Here is a 26246-nt window from a genome sequence, read left to right as displayed (position 1 = left end):
TAGGCTTTGTAGAGCCCATAAGCAACATACAGCTCATCTAGGATTTCCTCCACCCCCAAAATAGCAGATCAACAAATGAATCCCATGGAGCACATGACCTTAGCACCTACAATTTAATGAACCATGAACCATTCTCAGACTGATTGATTAATTAATGCATTGAATCTGACTACAGGCATGATGTTTCTTTTGAAAGCACACACTTCAGTGAACTAGTATTCCCAACCACAAAGTTGATCAGCTCTAAATTCCATTTGACAGTGACAGATGATCACTTACATTGTAAGGTTCAAGAGTAAACACTGGTAAGCTGAATACAGACTAGCAAGAACGATGCAACCGGTTGCATCAAGTAAGAGGAAGTGGGGTCACTCTCAATGTTGATTAATTCTTGACTTCAAGCCTGTTGCACAAGTCTATATTTTTTTAATCTCCAGCGATAAATTACTCAGACAAAGGCTTAGAGCTCAACCCAAACAAGAGAGGCCACCAGAAGAAAAGTTAAACACTTTAACAAGAATAAAACCATGCAGTTGTAAAAGATCCATAGTTGTGGGGGGAAGGCAAAGTAGGAGACAAACTTGAACACAGTAGAATGAATTCTCTATGTCCAAAAATAGAAGTCTTATTTCAGAGGTGAGGTGGGAAGGGGGAGAAAGAGAGATAGAGAATGGAAGGGGAGCAGCTGGAGCATTTCCAGCTTGTGGGATAGCCAGCCTCATATAACCAACATGGTTCAATCTAATTGATGCATGAAGGGGTTAATACCATAGAGTAAGCTGTCCTGCCAAGCTTAGTGAGGTCACTTCCCCTTACCTTGGGAGGAAATGGGTAATCAGGCCTGTTGTTCAGTTTACCTGAGAAGCTCAAGTGTTTAGGAGGCTCTCAGAAGCTGCTCTTGAGTTCATCTACTAGTGATTTAGGAACTTTCACCACTAAGCCAAGTTTTACTGCCTGTGCAAATTTCTGGAGGACAGGAAACTGACCTTTGAAGAGTTTGTAAGTAAACCATTTTTAGTTTACCAAACATGGGTTTTTCCCCTCTCTGCTGGGGGAAGAGGGAAATTTTTGATCTCACAGGGGGCATATTTTAAAGGTCTAACAGCCTATATTTCACTCTGTTGCATGTCTCTGCTAGGGTTCTCTCACCAAAGTACATATTCCAAACATAGGTCTTGGCTTCCAGGAATTCTCCTTTTATATACCTATTTTTTCCCCTTTGCACCAACACAGATGGCAGCAGAAATTGTTCTTTGTAGTTTATCCATTGACTTATTTGGGGTTTTACTAGTGCAAGTGCAATTCTGCATAATAGTAATAATAATAATAATAATAATTTATTATTTATACCCCACCCATCTGGCTGAGTTTCCCCAGCCACTCTGGGCGGCTTTCAATCAAGTGTTAACAACAATACAGCATTAAATATTAAAAATTTCCCTAATCAAATCCTCATGACCTGAAAACCACAAAAAGGGTTTTTGTGTGTGTCATTGTTATGTGAATAGGAAGTAATCTCCAGCCCAGGGAGCACACAGTAGTAGGTGTGTGTGTGTGAGAGAGAGAGAGGGGGGGGGGGAGGGAGAGAGAGAGAGGTAAGGCTTCACCTGTTAGATTTCGGACTGCCATGTCCCCAAGCTGCTAACAGGATAGGAGCCTTGCCTGCGCAAAATGGGACACTAGAATAGGCTTGTTACGTTGGCCAATGTCAAGAGGCTCTGTGCCTTTAACTGCTGTGGGACAGGCACCAATTCAACAGGTGTAGCCTTTCCCTTCATTATGCCAGGAGAAGCTCCAGCTGTTTGCTTTGTACTTGTGATGAGGCTTGTCAGCTCTATAAGCCCCTGTAGTCTAGACTGAAGCTTCAGAAATCCTTTGGACCTCTCCAGTACCTTTTCAGGCAGAAATCCTACAAAAACACTCCTGCGTTCACCCCCCTTCCCCATCTGGTAAAAAACAAGAGCTGGCCCCAGCTGGCTGTTTGTGGTTTGGCCTGGGATGGGTGGAGGCCTGTTGGCTAGGAGAGCTATTTATCTAGCACATTATGGGACGTTTCCACGATTCTTCTTCCTCTTTTTTTAGCATGCCGAAGCTGTGGCTGTCAAGTGAGGGAAGAAAAGAGACTTTTCTTGGTGTAAACAGCATGCCACAGCACACTGCCGCAGCCACGAGCTTAGCACGAGAGGAGGATAAAACTGGGAGTGGTGGAATTGGGGTTTCTTTCTCAAAAATATTCTTCGGGGGCTTCGTATAAACCAGGCCTCACTCCCCTCCAGGGCTTCTTATATCGAAGGCTTCAGCCCTGGAACATGAGCAGTAATGGACAAGGAGAAAGTACGGTACTTTTCCATTTATCACTGAGTAGCTGGTAGGTCCACTCATAATTTTCTGGGGTTAAAAGGAGAAATTTATGGTTGCCATGTCTGCACACACCACTCCAGGGCCCTGTTCCTGCGCCTTTAAGAGCGACCACACAATTGGGACATTAGCAGGTGAAACAGTTTCTGACAAGGAGGCATGAAGCAGATGGGGGAAAGCTTCACCTGGTTAACTTTTATTTGGCAGGGTGCTGTTGAGAAGCTTCAGGAGCCAGGGCAGTGAAAGTGGCAACTCTATAGGAATTCTAGGGTGGAATCTAGACACAAATAAAAAATGCTGTGAAAAGGCTTTTTTAAAAATGTGTTTTGAAAAACATACTGTATTGAATTTGCCATAAGCTCACCAGTTAGTCTCCCATTTGTATAATGCACTTAAAAAGCCATATTTGCAGCTGTATTGCTAAGTCCCCAGTCACAGGATTTGGGTTCCTTCCAGGCGTCACAAAACGTCTTTGAAAAATGGACCACTGCAGTGCATTTTGGTGTAGCAAAGAATTGCGTGAGAGAGGATCTCAGACCCTCCAAGTGTCCCTATTTTCCAGGGACAGTCACAGATTTACGGAAGCATTTGATCCTGCAATGTCCCGCTTTTCCATAGGATGCTCCTAATTTCATTGGATAAATGTTGGAGGGTATGGACCTCCAGTGACCCCTGAGCCAAGGAGAAAAGTAATTATACAACCTGTAGAAGACATCTGAAGGCAGCCCTGTATGGGAAAGTTTTTAAATGTTTAATTATGCTTTTATAGTGTTCTCAAAGCTACCAGCATGAGTTTGACCAAACTGCGGGAGGCAGTGGAAGACAGGAGTGCCTGGCGTGCCCTGGTCCATGGGGTCACGAAGAGTTGAACACGACTAAACAACAACAACAACAACAACAACAACAACAACAACACACACACACACACACACACACACACACACACACACACACATATATAGAAAGCCACCCTGAGTGGCTGGGCCAACCCAATCAGATGAGCAGGGCATAATTTTTTAAAAAAATATCATTAATATTATGGAATAAAGGTAAAGGGACCCCTGACCATTAGGTCCAGTCGTGGCCGACTCTGGGGTTGTGGCGCTCATCTCGCTTTATTGGCTGAGGAAGCCGGCGTACAGCTTCCAGGTCAGGTGGCCAGCATGACTAAGCCGCTTCTGGCGAACCAGAGCAGCGCACGGAAACGCCGTTTACCTTCCTGCCGGAGTGGTACCTATTTATCTACTTGCACTTTGACGTGCTTTCGAACTGCTAGGTTGGCAGGAGCAGGGACCGAACAACGGGAGCTCACCTGGTCGCGGGGATTCGAACCGCCAACCTTCTGATCGGCAAGTCCTAGGCTCTGTGGTTTAACCCACAGCGCCACCTGCGTCCCCAATATTATGGAATAAAGGTAAAGGTACCCCTGCCCGTACAGGCCAGTCGTGTCCGACTCTAGGGTTGTGCGCCCATCTCACTTAAGAGGCCGGGGCCAGCGCTGTCCGCAGACACTCCCGGGTCACGTGGCCAGCGTGACAAGCTGCATCTGGCGAGCCAGCGCAGCACACGGAAACGCCGTTTACCTTCCCGCTATAAAGCGGTACCTATTTATCTACTTGCACCCGGGGGTGCTTTCTAACTGCTAGGTTGGCAGGCGCTGGGACCGAGCAACGGGAGCGCACCCCGCCGCGGGGATTCGAACCGCCGACCTGACGATCAGCAAGTCCTAGTCGCTGAGGTTTTACCCACAGCGCCACCCGCGTCCCTACAATATTATGGAATAGGACGCCCCTATTTTTATTGGAGAAATTTTGGAGGGTATGGGATCTCTGCTAGGTTGCCATGTTTGATAGCAACCTCTTGTAGCTGTCCCTTTAACAGCAGCTTGATATGCAGCAATTAGCAAGTCCCCATCACTGGCATCACAGGAACAAGCCAAGCCAGGCCCCTCACCTCGCTGCCGGGTGGCAACCCTCATCTCCATGCATACCCATTATGAGCCAAGTCCCTTGTGACATCATTTTGCATGATGGGGGGAAATGCTTGCAGTATAGTTAGGCTTGGTAGGCTATGAACACTGATGTCTACGACAGATCTGCTTCTTCCTCCGCAACATCTGCTGGATCCAGAGCCCTGGTCTAAAGTCTCCATCTTCCTAATTGTCCATGTGGGCGTGCATTTGGTATGTAAACCTCTGATCTGCCGCACAATCCTCAGTATGTTTACTCTGAAGGGAGCCTTGTGGATTTTACTCACTAGCTGAAAGTGTTTTGGCCGGCAGCCTTAAAAAGTTGGCTCCTTTTCATAAACTTTGGAGCCTTATAATGTGGTTAATATTGTGTCTGATGCCCGTCAGGGTGGGATTTTTTGAACCCGGATTCCCTTTGCTCCTCAGCGTCCTCACTCTCAGGGGTGATGCGACGTGTCCTCTTTAGGTTTCAGAGCGGCTGAAGCCTAGGAGGTCACGTGTGTTTATTTTCCAAGTGTACATATTTGTCTTGAGCTTTTCTGGATGCTGCAGAATAGATACCCTGTGTAAGCAAACATGAGCCTTGGCGGCGTTTTGCCACACTTGCCAAATCGGCAGAGATTTCAAGGGCTGAGCGTGACAGATTCCAACATGGACCCATCCTTTTCTAACAAGGGACCTGGGCCTGGAGAAAGACAAGCATAACGCTGGTGTGTGTGTGTGTGTGTGTGTGTGTTGCTGCTTTGGAACTACAGAAGTATTTGAACCTCCCATAAGTCAATTGCAGAACTCCTCTCTGTGACCTGTTTATTCAGCATTCATCTTGATTTGTTTCCACAAATTTTACTTGGTGGCGAGAATCGCCTGGCTAGGGATGGAGAAGGAATTTGGCATTTAAAGGCAAACCTACCTACTTCTCCCTTTCCAAATATTATAATAATAATAATTAATAATACATGAAGCAAAGCACAGCCATCCTTTGAAATTTGCACTTCTCCAAATTTAACAAACCAATTCTCCAGGCAAATACAGTGGTACCTCGGGTTCCATACTTAATTCGTTCCAGAGGTCCGTTCTTAACCTGAAACTGTTCTTAACCTGAAGCACCACTTTAGGTAATGGGGCCTCCTGCTGCTGCCGCGCCGCTGGAGCACAATTTCTGTTCTCATCCTGAGGCAAAGTTCTTAACCCGAGGTACTATTTCTGGGTTAGCGGAGTCTGTAATCTGAAGCGTTTGTAACCTGAAGCGTATGTAACCCGAGGTACCACTGTACAGTAATGTGTACAGATATGCACATACTCTGGAAAGGGTTGGTTGATTTGGTTGTGGAAAGAACAATGCACACATGCCTTCCTCACCAGGCTCATGGTACGTTAGGAATTACCCCCAGGCAAGTAAGCAAAACATAGGATCTCAACCAAAGACCACAGTCTTATACACACACACACACACACACACACACACACACACACACTTGGCCGCAAGCCCCAATGATCTTTGCAGGCTCTCCCATCTTTTTACTTTTGAGCAAATAACCATTAAAGGCAGGGGGGTCTTTTGGATGGGGACCACAGCCAGGGGAGGAAATACTCATTTTTTAAAAGTGAAAATCTCTTTCCACTCTTGCAGCCTCTATTTTATTCTGTTATTAGTTATTCTGTCATGAGTGAATCCGATCAGTAACATGGCACTGTGGGGAAAGGGGGCAAATCTCCCACACACTTGGGGCCACAGTTCTGAGCCAAATCAACCTCTATGGCTGCCATTTGCTAAAATTCAAAGAGACAGTCATGGCTCTCCATTGCCTTGGTTAGTTAAATCATAAGTATGCAGACATGGGATCTACATGTGTTGCAATGCCCTCTTTGTTAATTAGTTGGGCTGATTTTTCATTGCTTCCTAAACCCAACCAAAGCTGCTCTCTCTGCATCCAGGAGAAGGTCACACAGCAGTCCATGAGAACTAGGATTGAAAGGATCCATTCATTAATACGTAGATTCTGAATTGGACTCATCTGTGGCAAGAGAGAGCTCAGTTTCCGGCACTGCTGCTGCCATCTCTCGATTTGGGCAATGTCTGATTGCAGAGAGAAACTGTTACTTACGTTCAACTTCCTCCAAAACAAAAATATTTGCGTGCCAAAATATTACCCACTTTATCTTCTCCTTGTTCTTCTGGTTCGTCTGCAAATGGGTGAATTAAGATGGATAGTTGCTTCACAGGATCTCCACATCTGTTGACAACAGCCCTTCATATACCCGGGCCCCTTGTTCTCCAGGGGTGCATCTGAGAGGAAATACTGTCTTCAGTTTCCAATCCTCTGCTTGGCTGCCTGCTTGGGCGCTACAGCTGAGCACAGCTGTGTATCTTCCGTTTGCCAAAGAAGCTTGGATGTTTTTACCTTTGGGGGCTTCCTTAATTCCTGTGCATCAGTTCAACGGAACAGAATTTAGAGGCACCCTCTTGCTCTTACAGGGAAAGACAGCTACAAGCTTCTGGGTGTAAATGTCGCCTGTGAGTGGGTGTAACAAAAACTCCAAGTCCGGCTGCTTCTCTGCAAAGCAGCACAAGGAGGAGGCAGCCTGGAATGAGCGGGAAAAGCTGTGCTTGACCCTTCTCCCACCGACTGCTTTCCCTCTTCCACCCGAAGCTGCTTTATTCCACCTGTGGGGTTTCAATCACAGAATTGCCCTGACCCTTCTGCCCCTGCCTGTCTTCCCACCTCTATTTTCTGCCCCAGGCTGCTTTTCTCATCTTGGGTTCGAGACACACGGTCACCTTGCAAATAGCTATCTATTTATTACTATTCTAAAAATAAGTTTACCCAAAAGATGATGGTTGAATGCTGTGAAGCTACAGGGCGTGTTCCAATAAAGAACAAAAGGTACGCACTTGCCTTGAAACAAAAAGATCAATCCATTTCCCTTACATACAGTGTCAGTGAATTTATCGCATCCGGCAACTTCCAAAGCTTGAGTCAGCCATGCTCTAATAGCTGTAAAAGGCAATTTCGAGTGTTCCAGTTCCTAGCTAGAGCTATCCTGGCTGAGACTAATAAATTCCAGATCGATAATCTAACAGGAAGGTGGGGAGAGAGAGATCTAACTTGTTGAGTAAAGATCACCCTAGAATCCAGATCAAGCAATTATCTGGAGCACTGTGGGGGGGGGGGGGCAGAGTGAGCAGCAGGGAGCAGCAAGTGCAGGGAGAAAAGCTGTGTTGGGTGAAGGGAGGGTTAAAAACACCTCTGCTGCTGCCCTGCTCTGAATCGCCCCTTCCCCTTGCTGCTTTGCAGTGAAAGTGCAACACTGAACATTTTTGTGTCAGGTTTAGCTAGACCAGGGTGCCCTCCAGATCTTCCTAGACCTCAGTTCCCATCATCTCTAGCTACTGACCATGCTGGTTAGGGCTAACTGGAATTGAAACAAAATCTGGAGGGTCACAGGTCCCTGGATGGCCAACCTGGCATGGATGCTTTAATTGAGATTCCTGCATTGCAGGGGGTTGGGCTAGATGACCCTTGGGGTCCCTCCCAACTCTATAATTCAGACCTGGATGTGCCTCTAGATCAGGGGTCAGCAACCAAAATAAACCCCCAAGTCACTCTATTTTTTTTTAAAATGATATTTATTGAAAATTTTTTAGAATTACAGAAAAAACACAGCAGAAAAAGAAAAAAAAGAAAACAAAGAGAAAACAAACCACATCAAACAATGTAAATTCAAAAAAACAAAAATACACCACAAACAGATAAAAACAAATCCATCATTCTCGAATCCTCAACTTTCATTACCTTCTTTCTTTGACCTCCTCCTCCTCCCTTTTTTTTGTATCCTAGTTATTAATTATCGCAGCAAATCCTTTCCATATTTCATAATATTCTGTCATTACATTACCTTAATCTATTTTCATCTTATCTTATAGAAAACCTTAAAACTTAAAACTTAACTCTTATTTTTACCAACTTCTCATAACCATAATATTCTTACCTAATTCTTTAGACATTTTTGCTAGAGCCAAGTAATTTCGTTCCAACATTTTTCTAACATTCATCGATTTTATAAAACAATCCTAGTAATAAAAAGAAATAAATAAAAACAATCCAATCTTCATCCAGCGTCCCTTCCTCCTGGTCCCGGGTTTTGTCAGTCCTCTTTATCCCATTGATCTAGCACATTAACCTGGTAACCTTATATCCGAGGCCCTTAAGTCTCTTCCATGTCCCTTCCGCAGCTCTTCTTCATATTCTCCTTTCACACATGGGAACTCCAGCTTGGTAATGTTTTTGACCCTTTTCAACAAATCAGCCCCTTTTCCAAAGTCCAGACTAAACTCCATGTGGTATTTAAAAACATGTTTCAGAATCTCTCCAAGATTAAGAGCCCCCACAGCCCCAAACATCTCACGGCCCATTGCCAGACTTGGAAAGTCCAAACATCCCTGCATAGGGGGGGGGGTCTATCCAACCCCCCATTTCTAAACCAGTCCAAACCTTATCTTTCCAAATCTGGCTTTTTCCAAGTTCATTTGTCAAATCCAAAAGCTCATGTTCCTGCAGGGCCACAGCTCCCTCCATCTCTGGCGCCCAAGATTCAGCAACATCCTCTTCTCTCATCTGTTCTGTCAGGGCACACTCCTGGTTTAATTCCTGGGTGGGCTCCACATAGTTTCCCACTGCCTGTTCAAAAATTCTGACCGCATTAGTCATCAAATCCGTATTCTCATTTAACTGTTCCAGTAGGGCATTTGTTTTACAGAGAGCACACAACAGAGCTTCTGAATACATTGTCCTACAAGGTCACAAGTCTATTTCCCACGATTGTGATCTGTAACAGCTGCAAGCTCCCTGAAATTAGTTACAGTTTCACAGTCTCCCTCTAGGGGGAAAACTTCTATTTGTTCTTTCTTTTAAGGACGAATCTAGCAACAAGGTTTCCTTTTTGAGATATTTTGTCAATATTTGTTCCTTTAAAATGCGAAAGGGAACAGTGGAATCACTATGTTTCTCTTCTTTTAGCTATCTGTCAAAAGCGTTTGTCTCTGGTCAATGAGCTTCAAACGTCAGTCCTGACGCCCCGCTCCAGGATCAGGACGGTGGAAAGTTACTTTACTTTAAACTCACTTCTGCAGGTTTAAACAGTCCGAAATAGATCCCCCTTCTTCTCCTGCTTCCGAAGGGGGGTTCAACAATTTTAAATGATGAAAGTTAATCTTTTAGAAGCGATTTTCTGAGCTCTAGTTTACGTTGTCTTTGCTTTATTCTGTCTACAAAGAAAAGGAAGGCTGACTTCCTGTTTAGACCTTCCCGTTTCAGTGCCAAATTGAAGTAAATTTTTAAGTCCAATTCCTTTCTGCTCGCAAGTCCTTATTTAAAGTCCAATTGTCCGAAATTTAAGTACTCACGGGTGATTATTTTAGAAGCCAAATTGTCCCAGGAAAAAGGCAGCGCTCTCCGGCAACGGCTATGCAGCTTCGCTCCACGGAAAAAGCAGTTGACTCTCAGCACCGCGCCACTTCCCCCTCTTCGCTTCGGAGCCCGTTAGTGGGTTCCTTTGCGGGTTGGGGGGGCGCTAAGGGTGCCCGCCGAGTCCCATGGTCACAGGCTTCATCCGCCTGTGATTTTTAAAAGGGTCCCGCTTCGCCGTAGCGGAAAAGACTCGTTTCGCGCGGAGCTAGTCCCTCTGAATCAGAGGGAGTCCGCCATTGCCGATGGCGCCACCCCGGAAGTAACCCCCAAGTCACTCTAAAGCAGGGGTCAGCAAACTTTTTCAGCAGGCGGCTGGTCCACTGTCCCGCAGACCTTGTGGGGGGCCGGGCTATATTTTCTTTGGGGGGTGGGAATGAACGAATTCCTATGCCCCACAAATAACCCAGATATGTATTTTAAATAAAAGCACACATTCTACTCATGTAAAAACATGCTGATTCCCAGACCGTCCACGAGCCGGATTGAGAAGGTGATTGGGCCGCATCCGGCCCCCGGGCCTTAGATTGCCTCCCCCTGCTCTAGACGGTCTGTATTTTGTTGGAGGGATTCAAGTGCATGCTGGCACTTTAGTGCTCTTAACACCCTAGTGAAACAAATCCACTTAAAGCAAAAAGCAAAAACACCCCTCTGCGGTTTGGAAAGCGAAGAGGTAAATGCACTGAGAAGTGTGGAGGAATGAATGACTAATGGGAAGACTTAAGCATCCCACAAGCAATTAAGAAAGAATGCTCTTTGTTGTGTAACCAACCAGCAAACAAATCAAAAGGAATGCTCAATAAAGACCAGACATGGGCCACATTTGCACCATCCATTTGTCGTTGTTTAGACGTTTAGTCGTGTCCGACTCTTCGTGACCCCCTGGACCAGAGCACGCCAGGCACTCCTGTCTTCTACTGCCTCCCGTAATTTGGTCAAACTCATGCTGGTAGCTTCAAGAACACTGTCCAACCATCTTGTCCTCTGTTGTCCCCTTCTCCTTGTGCCCTCCATCTTTCCCAACATCAGGGACTTTTCCAGGGAGTCTTCTCTTCTCATGAGGTGGCCAAAGTATTGGAGCCTCAGCTTCAGGATCTGTCCTTCCAGTGAGCACACAGGGCTGATTTCCTTCAGAATGGAACCATCCATTTAAAGAACTATTATACCACTTTAACAGTCATGGCTGGGATTTGATAAGAGTCCACCATTTCCTTCCCAGAGTTTTCTGGGAAGAGGGACTGATTGTAACTCGCAGAATCCTTAAACTACAGTTCTTTGTGGAAAGCCATGAAAATTAAAAGTGGCTAAAGTCTAAATAAAAGGGCACATTCTACTCATGTAAAAACATGCTAAATTTACGGAAGCGGTTCAGGATGAATGCTCAATAAACAGGTCATCTGGAAGAATCCTTAATCTTTACTTCATTATTGCTTTGCTGCAGAAAGAGTTGCAGGTGATATTAATGCTTGTTTTGATTATGATGATGGACTATAGATAGTAGGACAGCTGTATGGGATGCATTTAAATCTGTCATTACTAGTGAGTGGTTCTTTGTGCCACAAAAGCAGGGAGAGACAGGACATGGATTTATTGTTAGGGCATTTAGGAAATAAATTGTATTATCTGGACAGTACTTGACAGCTCTCTTGTGCTTGGAAGAAATCGGATTGAATGGATGCTCTTAAAACTGGGGGGGGGGGGGAATGGTGGCATTTCTGAGACGAGAATATTTTGAAAAATGAGCTAAAGCAGGCAAATTGGGAGTGTCAACTAACTGGAAAGCTCAAGTTGAGAAACTCTCTGGCAAGCTAGTAATTTTAACAAGAATTTTAAAAAGACAGTTGTATAAAACAGAATGTTATCCAGTAGCTTAGATGACTTCTTTTTTAGATAAGTTGCAAATCCCTCAAGTTTTACTTGAAGGCAGGGAAAATTTAAATGCACCATTCCCCTTCCAGGAGGTATTATATCAGATTTAAGTCTCTTTTAAAAAGAGCATGGCTCCCTGTATTGATATTTTTATGTTCCAAAATCTGTAGTAGGGCAATAACTTTATTAGGCCAACCATAGTATCACAAAGTAGTGCGCAGACTTTCAGCTTTGGCCGAACTCTTCATCTATGTACCTGGTAAGCAGAGCAATGGGATTTGGTGGGGAGGGGGATTTTTTTTGACTGATGTTGAAACTGGAGTCTGCATTTGCTGAAAGTTTTAAGATGGAATGGGCAGTGGACATAACTGCCATTCATATGAGTCTGTTTAGGTGCTATGCATATATTAGCCACCTTTATTGTTTGTGTGATTTTATATTACATCTTTGTGTGCAGATACTGGCTTCCATCTAGATGAATTTTTTTTAACGTTGTATTGACAAGAGAGCTGAATGTATTGGTGGTCTCATTCATTGAAAGTTTTTAAGCAGAGGTTGGATGGATCTGTCAGGGATGCTTTTAGTTGTGATTCCTGCATCACAATGTTGACCACTGATGGTGCTATCTAAAATAAAAACATACGGTAACCAGTAATGAATTGCCTCTTCTGTTTGGATCACTGCAATTGTGGAATTTTAGTTTTTATTCACATTTTGTTAGGGAGGAATGGACCCTGAACCCCATTGGATAGGATCACATGTAGGATTTAAACCTTTGATCAGGAAGAAATCTAAAAGGCAACCTTGCGTTTCTCCACATTCTGTGATACTATGAAACTGCACAGATTTATTTGCTTGGACTATGTACGTCATAAGAGTAAATGGGATGCTTTTTCAGTTGGAACAAACATTAGCCACAACTCACAAGCAATTCCTTTAGATCAGCCTCCCCCAACTTGGTGCCCTCCAGATGTTGTTGGACTCCAACTCCCATCATCACTGACTATCAGACATGCTGGCTGGGACTGATTGGAATTGTAGTCCAATGGAAATCTGGAGGGTGCTAGTTTGGGAAAGTTGCTTTAGAGGCGTTAATGCAAGTGCAAAGCTTTTTTAAGGCAAAAGTGAATACTGTTGGTGTCATTGAAAAACTGGGGAAAACAGAAATAAGCTGACTATGGGTATCACCCCATTAGGATTAGCCATGTGGGATTCCACATTTAATTTAGAAGACACAGTAGGGTGGTTTTCTCAGTGGGAAAAATCATAATTTTTCTAAATTTAAAGACTCGCTGGAACAGAACAGCTTTATTACCCACGAGGAGGTTAATTTGAAATCACAGTAGTGGATGCCGCCCTCGGATTGTACTTTCAAGTATGGCATTTGCTCTTATAGGAATTAATGGCTGACAATGAGTTGAAGTTTAACTCAATGTGAAGAAATGTTGGGGCAAATTGATAGCGGGGAGGAAAGAGAGGCTATCACATTTCTGTGAGATAATATCAGATCTAGAAATCACGAGAGACTCACAGACATATTTGGACCAGAGACATGAGAATGGATATTTTATGTAAAATTTGGGGGAAAATACATATCATTCAGTTTTCATCTTTTAAGTGAAGTGCAACATAGAACTGTATATTGCTAATGCCCGACTCTTGCAAGGTTAAGCAATATTGTCTAAACAAACGCTTTTAAATGTTAGAAATGTGACACATCGAATATGCAGAATATAATAATGTGTGGCAGAGCTGTCTGTATGTTTAAGATACATTGCCCCATGACTGGTGTGTATGTGTGGTGCAATTGATTGATTTATTGAAACAGCAAGAATAAGATTGAAATGGGCTAGCTTTAATTTTGGATGATCTTAGTCATTGGAGGGGCAGCTGAATCTTTGCTGCAAAGCATTCTGGTTGCTGCATAAATTTTATTAGTTTGCCACTGGAAAGCTGCACCGCTGGCAACAAGAATGACATTACTAATTGCAGTGCAATAGAGCTTACTCCCAGGTAAGCATATATAGGATTGCAGCTTGAAAGCCCCGGATATAGCAGAAATGCATGAATGGGCAAAGAACGATAGCTGTCAACCGTCCCTTATTTGGCGGGAAACTCCCTTATCCCAGCGCCGTGTCCCACTGCTGTCCCTTATTGATGATGTCCATTAAATTTCCCGGGTTTCAAAGGAAGCAGCTCCTCTCCCTTCCTTCCTGCTGGTCAGGGAGGAGAGAGGCTCCAACTGTATTGCTTGGCTGCCCGGCCCGCCCCCCTCCGGCCTCCTCTCACCAGCCTCGGCCCCCGGGAGCCCCTCCCCGCCGGGACTGGCAGGAGCCTCGGGCCCTTCTGCCGCCATCCTCCTCGCGGCTGCTGAACTGAGCTTCTCTGCCTGGGGCCTCCCCTCTGCCTGCCGAAGCCGCTGCTCCTGCTAGGCCGTACTGTGGCTGCACCGCCGAAGGACCCGGATGAGACCCTTTGAATTGCTGAGGAGCCTTGAGAGGAGAGCGAGCGCAACCATAGAGAAAGCAGTTCAGAGAGAGGAGGAGGAGGCGGAGGCACGGGCAGGTGTTCCAACGACTAACCATAGAGGGGAAAAGCGGAGGAAGGACCGCAAGCGCTTCTCCCATAGATTTGTAGTGGTAGACTAGCATAGATGGTCTGATCTGCGGGTTTAATTTGGGCTCTATCCCCCCCCCTTCCTCCCACCCCGCCTGATGGAACTGGGAGCTGCAGATGGAGCACGAGAGAAAAGATACAGAACTGCAGCAGCATCTTTGTAGCTTGGACTTCATTTTGCGCGAAAAGTTGTTGCTGCTTGTAGTTATTTCATTGCAGTGTTTCATCAGCTGGTGTCTTGAGCAGCAACCTCTGGAAACGAAGGGCTAAAAACCGGCACTGCTCTCCCAAATTATCTGGTCCCTTTTAATGTCGTATTTCAGCTGGTTGACTAAAATCCCTTATTTTGGCTTGTGATCCCTTATTTTTGAGGCTGCTGGTCCCTTATTTTCAAATCTGTAAGTTGACAGCTATGCAAAGAACCCTTTTCAGCCCTACTATGGACCACATTTCCTCATAGGCAATGTGCTGGGACCCACATTCCTGTGGCAAAAGTGGGTGGGGCAATGGGTGTGGCACTTTGTACAGGAGGCTACATTCCAGCCATACACAAGTCAGTACTTGCTACCCGCCCATCTCTCCATCCTCCAACCAGACAAGCAAGAGATATCATCACAATGGAAGGATCCATTCCAGGCAGGCATACCAGAAGGGTAGAGAGCATGGCCAGTGAGAGCATACACTCCAACCCTTCTCCGATGAAAATAGGGACTGAAGATGACACTCTCTCCTAATGATTGCACCCTTCAGCCTGTGTAGGATGAAATGCCTACTGGCTTCTTACTAACCAATGACTAGTTTAGTAATAATTGGAAAAAGCATCTCTCAGACTTGGTGGGTGCAAAGTTGAGGGTGGGCAAATCTGTCAATTTCCATTTAATTCCGTTGCTTGTTTCCCAATCTTAAATTCATATCCTCACATATTCACATCAGTTTGTGATTACTATTTTTTAAGTGCAAGCATTTTAATGCGAAATTCTCTGTCTACACACATTTTCTTATGCAATCATGTGCAAGTGGGGGATGCCTGAAGTATGCATTTAAACACACACTTTATCTAGTATGTGCACTTTGGTACCCCTTACTTGCTTGGATAGTTTTACTGCAAAATTTGGAAAAGTGAGAATTTCAAAGGATGACTGTGTTTTGTTCACATATTGTTTCAGGAAGTGCAAATTGGGTAGGTTTGCTTTTAAATTCAAACTGAACTGATTATTTCCCCTTCCCCATCCCTACTGGCAATGCTAATCAGAAAGCCCCAGGGCCAGCCATTTGTCCACTCAAAACTTACCCACTCCCTGAATTACTATGCCATTTCCCTTGTCCCACTGCAGGAGAGAGAGAAGCAGCTTGTGGGACAATTGTAAGAAAAAAAATCCACCAGCAGCAAACAGGATAACACTGCCTCCCCTTCATTTGTTTGTGACTGCAGCCTCCTTTGGCTGTGTTTAATTAAAATACACAGATTTCCACGTCACGTGTAATTTGGACCAAAGTCCATCTACGCTCTCAGCCACAGGTTTGCCTGGGACAGCTTTAAATGCTATCAGTTGAAAACAAAAGTGGCCTTTCATTATGTGCAATGCTTTGAACATCAGTCCACTGCTCAGATCTAAGCATCTGTGATTGAACACCTGTCAGGGAAGTCATTTAGCAAAGCCGCTCTTTGTGATGTGCTAGCGAAACACCTGTAGGTGGGATGTCTACCTCATCATCCTGCTTCTCTTTCTTCACCCATCATCATGACAGGTATGGTGAAGGGGTATGTATCTTTCAGAGACCCCCCTGATGGACACAGATGGGGACATACACCCTTGTGGAGTCACCATTTGTGCAGACCTTGTTACCAAGTGTGTGTGTATGAATGTGAATGTGTGAGTGACCTCTTCACCACAAACGTATCCCCAAAGTGCAGTGCTTACATCTCCCATCAGATGGAACCCAAATAATTCACTTGTATTGGCAGGGGAAACATCTGTGGCGCTCTGAAGGTTGCTGTGTTCAGTTCAGTACTGGTTGCTAAAAACTAATTCCTAAACTCATAGGCACCCCATTACTGGAGACTACAATTCCCTTAATCCCTGAATATTGGCCATGTTTGGCTGGGTCTGGTGGAAGTTCAATGACATCTGGAAGGCCAAAGGTTTTCCCATCCCTGACATCTATGGCATAAAGTAAAATGGCACACTTGCGGACGCCATTGCAATGGCAGCTAAGTTCCTGTCTTGTTGCTTCTGGTTGTCTAGCCAGTAAGACATAAGCAAGCCCTGGTTTGCACATCCCTCCTGCACCTGGTCCTGATGCAAACGGTCCAAAATGCAACTCACACAGGCCTCTTTTTCCGCATATAAATATTTATGGAAACACCCTGCCAGTTAGAGCATCTGCATGGACACGGTTGAAACGCATACAGATGTGGCTGAGTATTTCTTGCATGGAAGTTAGGTCAGTGTAAGAAGCTTTATCTGTTTCTGTGTGTGTAAAATACTCTTCGAGAAGACAAAATAGAGGCGGCTTTGCGCAATGCAAAAACAATGCAGAAATACCCTCCCTTCCCTGGGAAGGAGAGCTGTTTGTTTAAGAGTCCCAAGAAAGAAAATACAGGAGACACGGGTGGTGCTGTGGGTTAAACCACTGAGCCTAGGACTTGCCGATCAGAAGGTCGGCTGTTCAAATCCCCGTGACGGGGTGATCTCCCGCTGCTCGGTCCCTGCTCCTGCCAACCTAGCAGTTCAAAAGCACGTCAAAGTGCAAGTAGATAAATAGGTACTGCTCTGGCAGGAAGGTAAACGGCGTTTCTGTGCGCTGCTCTGGTTCGCCAGAAGCGGCTTAGTCATGCTGGCCACATGACCCGGAAGCTGTACGCCGGCTCCCTCGGCCAATAAAGCGAGATGGGCGCCATAACCCTAAAGTTGGTCACTACTGGACCTAATGGTCAGGGGTCCCTTTACCTTTTCCTCCATCCCACTGCCCACCAGCCATCCAGAGCATGTGAAGAGAAGGAGGTTTGCATGTTTGGACTGTTTGGCATGGTCAGGGAGGGGGGAGTTGAGCTGTATTTCTTTGTGGCCCCAAATGCTCCGTTGGCGGAGTTGTGGAGGTCCGCAGCAGTAAGCAGGAAGGCTAGGTTAGAGGCAACGACCAAGACGATCAGTTAGAATCCATGCGTCACACATCTCATTTATCTCGGACTAGGCAATAGCCAGACACAAGTAGAGTTAAATCAGATGTCTGGCCCAGCATTTAAGCACAGGAACCAGCGCAACAAGCTTCTCAAGTTTTAAAAGCATTTTTGGCCTGTGCTCTCAGGTTGCCGTCAACACCTGTGGCCCTCCAGATGTCATTGAAGTCCAGCAGCTCTCATCAGGCCCAGCCAACGTTGCCAATGATCAGGGATGATGGGAGCTGTCATCTAACAGCCTGCTGGTTTTTGTGCTGGTGTTCCTTTCTCTACGAAGGCATGCCCACAAGCCAGGAGGTGGAACCTGCGGAGCATGTCCTTCTGTAGGTTTTATGCTGGAATTCACCAGCAGATAATTGCTCAACCAGTGTGGTGTGTTAGTCAGAGTGCTGGATGAGGATGTGGGATACCAGGGTTTGAATCCTCACTTTGGGCCTATCCTACCTCACAGGGTTGCTGTGAGGATGCAATGGCAAAGAGGCGGAAGTGTGTCTGCCACCTTCAGCTCTTTGGAGAAAGGTGGGATATACATGTAGTTCCCCCTCCCTCTCTATGTGTGTGTATAAAATATTTGCTAGGAAATAAAATCTAGTGCACATTATTGATAATGGCCAGATTCCTATCAATGGCAGTGATAATATGGAGGAAATTAACAACCTGAAGCTGAAAGGATTATGTCCAGGGTGTAATCCTGAGTTGTGGTTACTATGTATTTCCGTATTTTGTTATGTATTTAAAATATTGGTATCCTCTATGGGACAACATTTGTAGGGTCCCAGGTCCCCATCCATGCTGTAGGCAGTGCTTAGTAGGGATGGGGCATGGCCTAGGTTCAGGCAGAGAAATCAGTACTACTAGTAATACAACCTGTCTTAGAAATCAGTTGTGCCTTTTAGTCAGGTGTGAGGTTCAAACTCAAGAAGGAGACCCCCACCCACCCTCTGGAGGTATGAGGCAACACATACATCACTTCAAATTGTGACTCTACGAGATGAACAATTAATTTTTCAATATATTGGCATTGTTTTCTGTTAACCTAACACAAATAAGTTAAATATTGAGACCCCCAAAGATGATAATTATTAGGTAGGCTGTGCCTAACTTTTAAAGTACAGTGGTACCTCGGGTTAAGAACTTAATTCGTTCTGGAGGTCCGTTCTTAACCTGAAACTGTTCTTAACCTGAAGCACCACTTTCGCTAATGAGGCCTCCCACTGCCGCCACACGATTTCTGTTCTCATACTGAAGCAAAGTTCTTAACCTGAGGTACTATTTCTGGGTTAGCGGAGTCTGTAACCTGAAGCGTATGTAACCTGAAGCGTATGTAACCCGAGGTACCACTGTAATGAGATGAGTTGGACCTCTTTCCTTTCCTTCCTAAATTCCACCTGTTTTTAATTCTGGGGGAGAAGCAAGGTCATCATTTAATGAGGGAATGGCATGCTGTACACTGGAGGAAGTATTGTATAATGAATGTAATGCCTTTTTCATTGAAGACGTACCATGAGCAAAGAGGTAGTGCTAACGGATCTATCTCAAAGAGATCAAAAGCACCTGAAAAGTATAGACTTGGTTGGCATTCAACACACAGCCACAGTTTGTTTTACAAACTGCAAGTTGTCACACAGATGATTAAGCAAACCATGGCTCGTTTCTCCACTGGTTTTATTTCCCAGCTGCTCTTGCCTTTGTGGTCTGGTGAGCATCTGGGGCAGGGTAATGAAACAAACCACGGCTAAGGAAGAGTGCTGGGTTTTCATGTAATGCCAAACCAAATTTCATAAGTCAACAATGAACCATGGGTTTGTACCACGGGTTGTTGGCAGTAAACAAACCATAGTTAAGCTGCTGGGCAGAGTTCACACATACTAAGCCAAGTTTTAATAACCACAGTTCAGCAGCATGCAGTGGATGTCCAAGCAGCGACAACTGCTCCTGCTCATTTAGTACCCGGTCCTTTCATTTGCCCCACCACCATCACTACCTGGAGTCCTGCTTGGCACAAACAGGTGAAAGTGTGGACAGAGAAAATGAACGGGTTGCTCTCTCATTGAAGAAGATTTAGGGCCCACACCCAAGGCAAAGGATGGCAACACTCCTACAAGGAATGCTACCCATGCCCTCAGGTACCTTACTCAGTGATGGGGAACCAAATGTTGCTGAACTCCAATACCCCTAATCTCCTAGTGGATGGAGCTGCCCCAAGCAGAGACAAAAGGATTGCTGACCCAAATTAAGCACTGAGCTGGGATTTGGATCCAGGTCTCCCTTTGATGAAAGAGTTGTGTCCTGCATTTGTTTTTAACTTTGTGCAATCTGCTTGGCTGGGATTTACCTGCTCTCACCTGCTGCTGCTGCTGCTGTATAAGCCTTGCTGCTCTCAGTGCTTGCTATAGGTCAGGTTCAGACAACCCATGAAACCAGAACACAGGCTCATCTATAGAAACCACCCAGATTTATCCTGGGATGCCTGGGTAGCACTTCCACTGCAAGATTGCATACCTTCAGATATTCTTCCAGGCCCCAGCCAGCTCTCTTCAGTTGACCGGAAGTCATTCTAGATATCTAGCATCTAGCATCTTTTCTCCTGCCAAACTTAGCAGTATTCACACACCGATGGCAAGGGAAGCAGTTTGCTTGGAATTAAGACATGATGCAATCCAGGAGTTGCCAACGTGGCACCCTTGAGGTCTTCCCCTGGTGTCCATGAAGCCATTGAGGGTCCCTATAAACACACACACACACACACACAGCCCCCTTGGTCATGGTAAGGCTTGTTACCTTTTTCTTACCTGACAAGTACAGAGAGCTGGAGGAGGAAGTTGGAAGAGGGACACTCTTTCCTACTTCCTCCTTTCACCTCTATGTGCTTATCAAAGCTCAGATTAATTCTACTGGATCCTAGTGTGTGTTTGAGCATTTTCCCTCCATGGAGGCTGATCCACAGGAGGGGGTAGAAAAGAGATCATAGCACACATTCAAAAATCTGTATATGCCCACAGACCTCCAAAGGTTGCTCACTTTGATGTAATAATATGGTATGTGCTTTTGTTTTGTTACAGTGTAAACAGCCCTGTGATCTTCGGATGAAGGGTGGTATAGAAATTTAATAAATAATAAGAATAGTAAGAATTAATTCTGTGTCTGTATTTATACACACAGGGCTTCTTGGGCTACAGCTGCCATATCCCAGCCTGAAGTGTCTTTGCGCCTTTCATAAAAATGTAAGTACTGCCTTGACAGATGAGCCTAAAGGTATGGTAATTTAGTTATAATGACTAATGTTTAATTAACCAACCAATGTTGTATGAATTTGCGTAATCCCTTTTACAAGCTATCTAGGCCATGGTTGGGCAGATGGTAGCCTGGGATCTACTGGGAGAAGATCTCTGGTTGATTTGCCGTAGATAAGCAAGGATTTCTGACACCCGCCGTTTAACAATAGCAAATGTAAAACAACCTTTTCACCCAAATTAGGCTGTAGAAATGACACAAGCTAACCAGGACTGGATTTTTGTGTGAAAGGGCTTTTGTGTTCAGTTCAGTACTGGGTGCTGAAAACTATTTCCTAGGCTCAGAGGCACCCCATTAATTGAATACTAATTGCACGTCTTTGCACCCGATTGGAGTTCTAGAAGAAAACACACACAAAGTAGGTCTGGCAAGACAGAAACCTCTGATCTAAGCTTGTACTGTCACATCTTGCCATAGTGAGTTCCACACGTTGATTATCCACTACATGAACCTTTAAAGAGCTTAAAGGCAGCAGCAACAATACCTTCTGCACAATTGCTCTAATGGTCCTTTTGCCCATCCTCCTCTCCTGCCTGCTGCCTGCGAGCTGTGGAAGTGAATGCCTGAAATGTTCCATTGGCACAGGGTGGATATAGACAACCAATAGCCAAGCAATATCTTAACACCATGGGGGTCAAACCACTTGCTGTCAGATGTCTGTATCATCCAGTCGCAGAGATTTTTTTTTAAATGCACATCAAACGTTCCTTTTGTATACTGTATATACAGTATACACAATATACTGTGTCTATACACTATATTTGATGTTTGCAGTACATAGACCGAACAGACACCTGTATATACAGACATCTGTATATCTCCACACTCATGGTTCTTAAGGGCTGTCGCACCTTAAGAGCCATGTCATTTTGAATTGAAACGGTGTTGAGTCAAGTGATTGAGAAGATGCTGCAAGCCCAGCAAGAGCCCTGATCAATGGGACGTGTGGGATGAAGGTGCTGTGGTGCAGAGAACAAATGTGTTCTTCTGCCCCCTGCTGTCGTGAGCCAGCACTGCTCACCGCATGTCTAAGGAAGTGAAATCTTGCCAGCAAGCAAAGGTTTGTCTGTTTGTTAGGCGCTGAGATGGTCAAAGGCACCTTCTCTTCCTAAGCCCCTGGGAAGTTTACTGCAGCACATTATCAAGAAGCATGAGAAGGCTCCTGGGGAAATGCTTGTGGTACTCTGGCTGTGCATGATGCTGTTGAGATTCCTGCATTGCAGGGGGCTGAACTAGATGATTCTCAGGGTCCCTTCCAACTCTACAATTCTGATTCTGTAATGTGAATTTTGTGCTATAGGCAGCCGCACTCTCAGACCCATGGGCCAGCCCCAGGCTGAAGTCACGTGAACTGATAAAATGGAAACTTGGACCCAGCCCAATCCTTAATCTACCCTCCCTTGCTTGCGCTTTCTCTGCACTGCTTGAGCAAGCAAGGAAAAAGGAGGATTAAAAACCAGGGGAGGCAGCAATCTGCATGATCTCTCTCTCTGGGAGAGGGCTAGGTCTAAAATAGACATGCACACAAAACCCAGAGCCAATCGGAGTTGTTTGCAGGGCTGCCCTCAAGACATTTCAGTGATTGAGGCAGGAAATCTGAATAACATATTTAAACTCTTCGCCCCGAGGCAGTGGGAAAATCTCCAGCGCAAGCCACACTTAAATGAACCGAAAATGCTCGGGAGCATCATGTGCTCACACAGCTCTTCAGTTTGGTGGCGCTTGGAGAACTTCCCAATGAACCATGCCCTGCAGGTCACATCTGCTTGGCTCCCACTCTCCTTAATAGCACTCAAAATATGCAATGGCCTCATTTTGCCTCAGGGTAGAGCCACCTCTGGGTCACATTGGTGTTCAAGCGTAGGCTGAGACAGTGTAGGCAGTCAAGATCTCCTCCTCTGAGGGACACATCACATGCTACAGTCTCAATGGATGCACATTACAGACTTGCAATGTGCATCGGTTGGAAACTGCAATGTTTCAAGTGTGCTTAACACTTTTTACCTATGCCATGGAAACATTCTCAGGAGTAAACAGCTGCAGCATGGAGATGCATCGTATACCTGTTAATCAGGCACCCCCAAACTCGGCCCTCCAGCTGTTCTGGGACTACAACTCCCATCATCCCTAGCTAACCTAGGGACCACCTAGGACCAGTGGTCAGGGATGATGGGAATTGTAGTCCCAGAACAGCTGGAGGGCCGAGTTTGGGAGTGCCTGCCGTTAACATACATCGTCATGTATGAAACTGGTCTGAGCAGAACTCTTGTTTTTAGAGTTGAGTGGTGGTAGTCAAAATTTGGGGTGGTAATCAACTAAGTTTTAGTCAGAGCAGACCCTGGAACTAGTCATGTGCATTAATTCCAATGGGTCTGCTCTGCGTAAAACTTAGTTGAATCCATGAACTCATTTTACTGCAAAGATAATCAGAACAATCTATATTGAAGTTTCTTAGCCAGTGGTAACTGTAACTAAAGCTGTACAAGGCGGCAGATCAAAGTTGCTTGCAACTCAGCAGCCATGGGCATAGCCAGGATTTTTGTTAGCAGGGAAAGGACCTCAAATTTGTATTGATTTGTATTGATTGGCGGAGGGGGAGCTGCCCCCCTCTTGGCTATACCCATGGATGCAGCGCCCTTATCAAGATCTTCACAAATCTGACCAGTAGGGGTGGAAGTGGGAATGGAGAGGGAATTTGCTTCCCCTGAAATCCCCACCCCGTATCCCAAGGCTCTGGGATTTTGTACAGTGACATTCTCATGACCAGATCCAGGGGATGGGTTCTCTAGCTAAGTGTTCCTGAGGTCAGTGGAGCAGGAACAAACAAGATGCACTGGTCTGCTGACCTGGAGGAAAAGGAAAGCCATCTTCCCCATGTTTATACCAGTCCTATCCAATGCAGTGGTTTCATAATGCCTGCCAGTTGCAAGTTCCATGCCTTCCCTCCCTTCAGCATCTGAAGTGGGCTCTGGGATCAGAGCACACGCCTGCCCACAGAGCCTAGGAGTTGCTCCCAGTCTGAAGCCACCATGCTGAGCCCTGGAGTCCCCGACAGAGGCGAAGAATGCAGGCGAAAACGAGCCTTATCACTTTTATTGTTGTCAAGGGGCAGAGGGATCAAAGGTGCTATATGGGATGAAGCAGAAAGGCATTGGTGTCAGCAAGAAAGGTGGGGCGGGGGGGAGACAGGGCAAGGAGAAAGTCTAGCATGGACAGACGGATGGCAGATGGAAAGACAGACACTCTGGGGTGAACAGGACACCTGGGATGGGCAGAGGGAGGGGGACAGATTGCCTTGTGGGCTTTGAGGGACTGAGGTAACGCGGGACAGGACTGGCGTGATTCATGCCAGCTAGGGGGAAGGTGGGTCCCATTCCCCCCACATACGCCAGTGTCTCTATTGCTCTGAACGTCAGTCACAGTTTTGAAAGGGGCAAGGTAGAGGAGTGTGGCTAATGGCCATGGCATGGAAGACCTTCCTCCCTGGTCTACGGGGTCATATTCCAGGCCTTGCGTTGTTGTTCTGCTCGGGGCAGATGGGAAACTGCAGACCATGGTGCATGCATGCATGCGTGTGTGTGTGTGTGAGAGAGAGAGAGAGAGAGAGAGCGAACCCGAACCTCCGTTGTTCCATTAATCAACACACACAAATGTACACACACACACGCAAAATCCATGGATAGGCGCCAACTAGGATGCGTGCCAGGGAATTTAACAAGCATCTGGAATTTAATGTGCGCCGGGTGGGATTGGGCTTTAGGAGAAGGGGGCCGTTTAATCTCCAGGAAACTAATGACCTGGCCTCCTGGTTAATGTCCCACCCACTCAAGAAAGGGGTGGAGGGATGGGGACCCAACTCTGTAGAAAAAAAGCAGAGGGGGAAGGAGACACAGAGAGATGTTGTGCTACCATGGCAACAGCTCAAATAACCCAAAGGGAAGGTCTACAGGCAGAACGAGATGCAAGGAACTCCTTTAGAGAAGAGATCCCTGCTCTTCTTTACTTAGGAGCCAAGAGTCGAGGCTAACAACCCAGTCAGATGAGTCAAAGCCCTTGCTCCTACTCAGTGAGATAGCAGTGTGAGTCCCAGTTTTTCATCACCACACACACACACAACCATACCCATCACATGGTTTCCAGGTTAGGTGATGGGATCGCACTCACTTTCTCAATTCAGAGTTCTTCCTGATTCCTCCAGATTTAACGGAACATAACTTTAAAAGAAGAAAAACAGCCCAGCCCAGATTCCCTTGATTTTCCTTACCTAGGGAGGGTGGGTGGTGTAGAGGAGGGAAGGGTTGTCTGACTCAGGTGTGTGGATGTCACTTCTGAACAGAAAACGATGCTGAGTTTGTTTATGTCTGTCTGCCTCTTAGAGGAATGGGGGTGAGGGCAATGGGAGCACAGTAATTGCTCTGCCAGTCTCTTGTCGAGGTGCAGCGGTGGTGGGGCCACTGGGGGCCCCCATTGCATGGAAGCGCAGTGAGGGTGGGGCCAGCACAGGGGAGCGTGGGGAAATCGGGGGGGGGGGGGGATATGTACATGGAGGTGCCGGCCAGCATTATTGCAGTAGGGGCTCTGTCTTCCGGAGGCCCTGTCTTCTGTCCCGTGCACACAAACAAACACACACACACACCCCTTTCAGTGCAAGTGGACAATGGCTTGTATGAGTGGGGGAGGCAAGGGCCCCCCCTTAGCTCTGGGATGGAAGGAGATTGCTTGCTGATCAGTCCCTGAGGTACCAGAACTGCCTCCCCTTTCGATGCTCCACAGAGTCCTGGGGAGGCACTATCACTCCCCAACCTTTTGTGTACCTCGGGAGATGTGACTGACACACACACATAGATGCACACGAACACACCTTGGCCCAGCCTGTGGGAGACCCTGGCTCTTGTGCAGATTTGGCCAGGGACCCCAGATGGGGTTGAGAGCAGGTGCGTGTGTGTGTGTGTTTGTGTGAGGGCGGGATTGTCCCTTTTTCTCTTCTCAGAAAAATATTTCCATCTCTAGTTACAAAGAAAAAAAGAGGAAAAGAAACAAAAAAAGAAAGGAAAGAAAAAATCGCTCCCGTTGGATGGGGCCGGGCGCCATGTGACGTTGCCGAGACCTGTTGCTAGTTGCCGGGGTGGGCGGTTCCAGTGGTGCCAAGAGTCCCGGGATTGTGGCAGGCAGGTGGGTGGACGGGCGGCATCAGTATGGCGAGAAGAGGATGGGTCCGTGTGCAGTTCGGATGGGCCCCGGAGCCGGGCGCAGGAGCGGGTGCGTCAGAGGCGGGCCCTGCAAGAGCGGGGGCGTTGGGGCTGGTCGCAGCGTCAGGGGCGAGGAAGCGGCAGCTGCCATGGCTGCTGCCACAGCCAGCGGATTGGGCAGCAATCCGGCTGCCAGCGACTTGGGAAGCTCCTTAGGGAAGGCCAGGGAGCCCTGTGGAAAGAAAACGAGAGAGGCAGGTGTCAGAGGCAACGTTACGGTAAGTCAGAGCTTTGGTCCATCCAGC

The 26246-nt window shown here is 46.2% G+C and overlaps 1 protein-coding gene and 1 long non-coding RNA gene across 12 annotated transcripts in view; one reads left to right on the top strand and one right to left on the bottom strand.

The window, feature by feature from the left end:
* Window positions 1-854: 854 nt before the first annotated feature.
* On the top strand, window positions 855-24333 carry LOC308471247. Its single transcript, XR_013982837.1, has 2 exons — window positions 855-999; window positions 20621-24333. It is a non-coding gene; the product is annotated as an uncharacterized lncRNA (long non-coding RNA).
* Window positions 23831-26246, bottom strand: part of ZNF385A (zinc finger protein 385A) — a 211223-nt gene continuing 208807 nt past the window's right edge. For all 11 annotated transcript variants that reach the window (XM_080994809.1, XM_080994805.1, XM_080994808.1 and 8 more), the window contains one exon: window positions 23831-26173. In XM_080994809.1, the coding sequence (XP_080850935.1) occupies window positions 25943-26173 (231 nt within the window). In that variant the 3' untranslated portion in view covers window positions 23831-25942. The remainder of the gene's footprint in view (window positions 26174-26246) is intronic.

The sequence above is a fragment of the Podarcis pityusensis genome, assembly GCF_964106645.2.
Source record: "Podarcis pityusensis genome assembly, chromosome: 2".
Taxonomy (NCBI): Eukaryota; Metazoa; Chordata; class Lepidosauria; order Squamata; family Lacertidae; genus Podarcis; species Podarcis pityusensis.
Note: the sequence above shows the minus strand (reverse complement) of the source record. Positions and strands in the feature narration are given on the sequence as shown.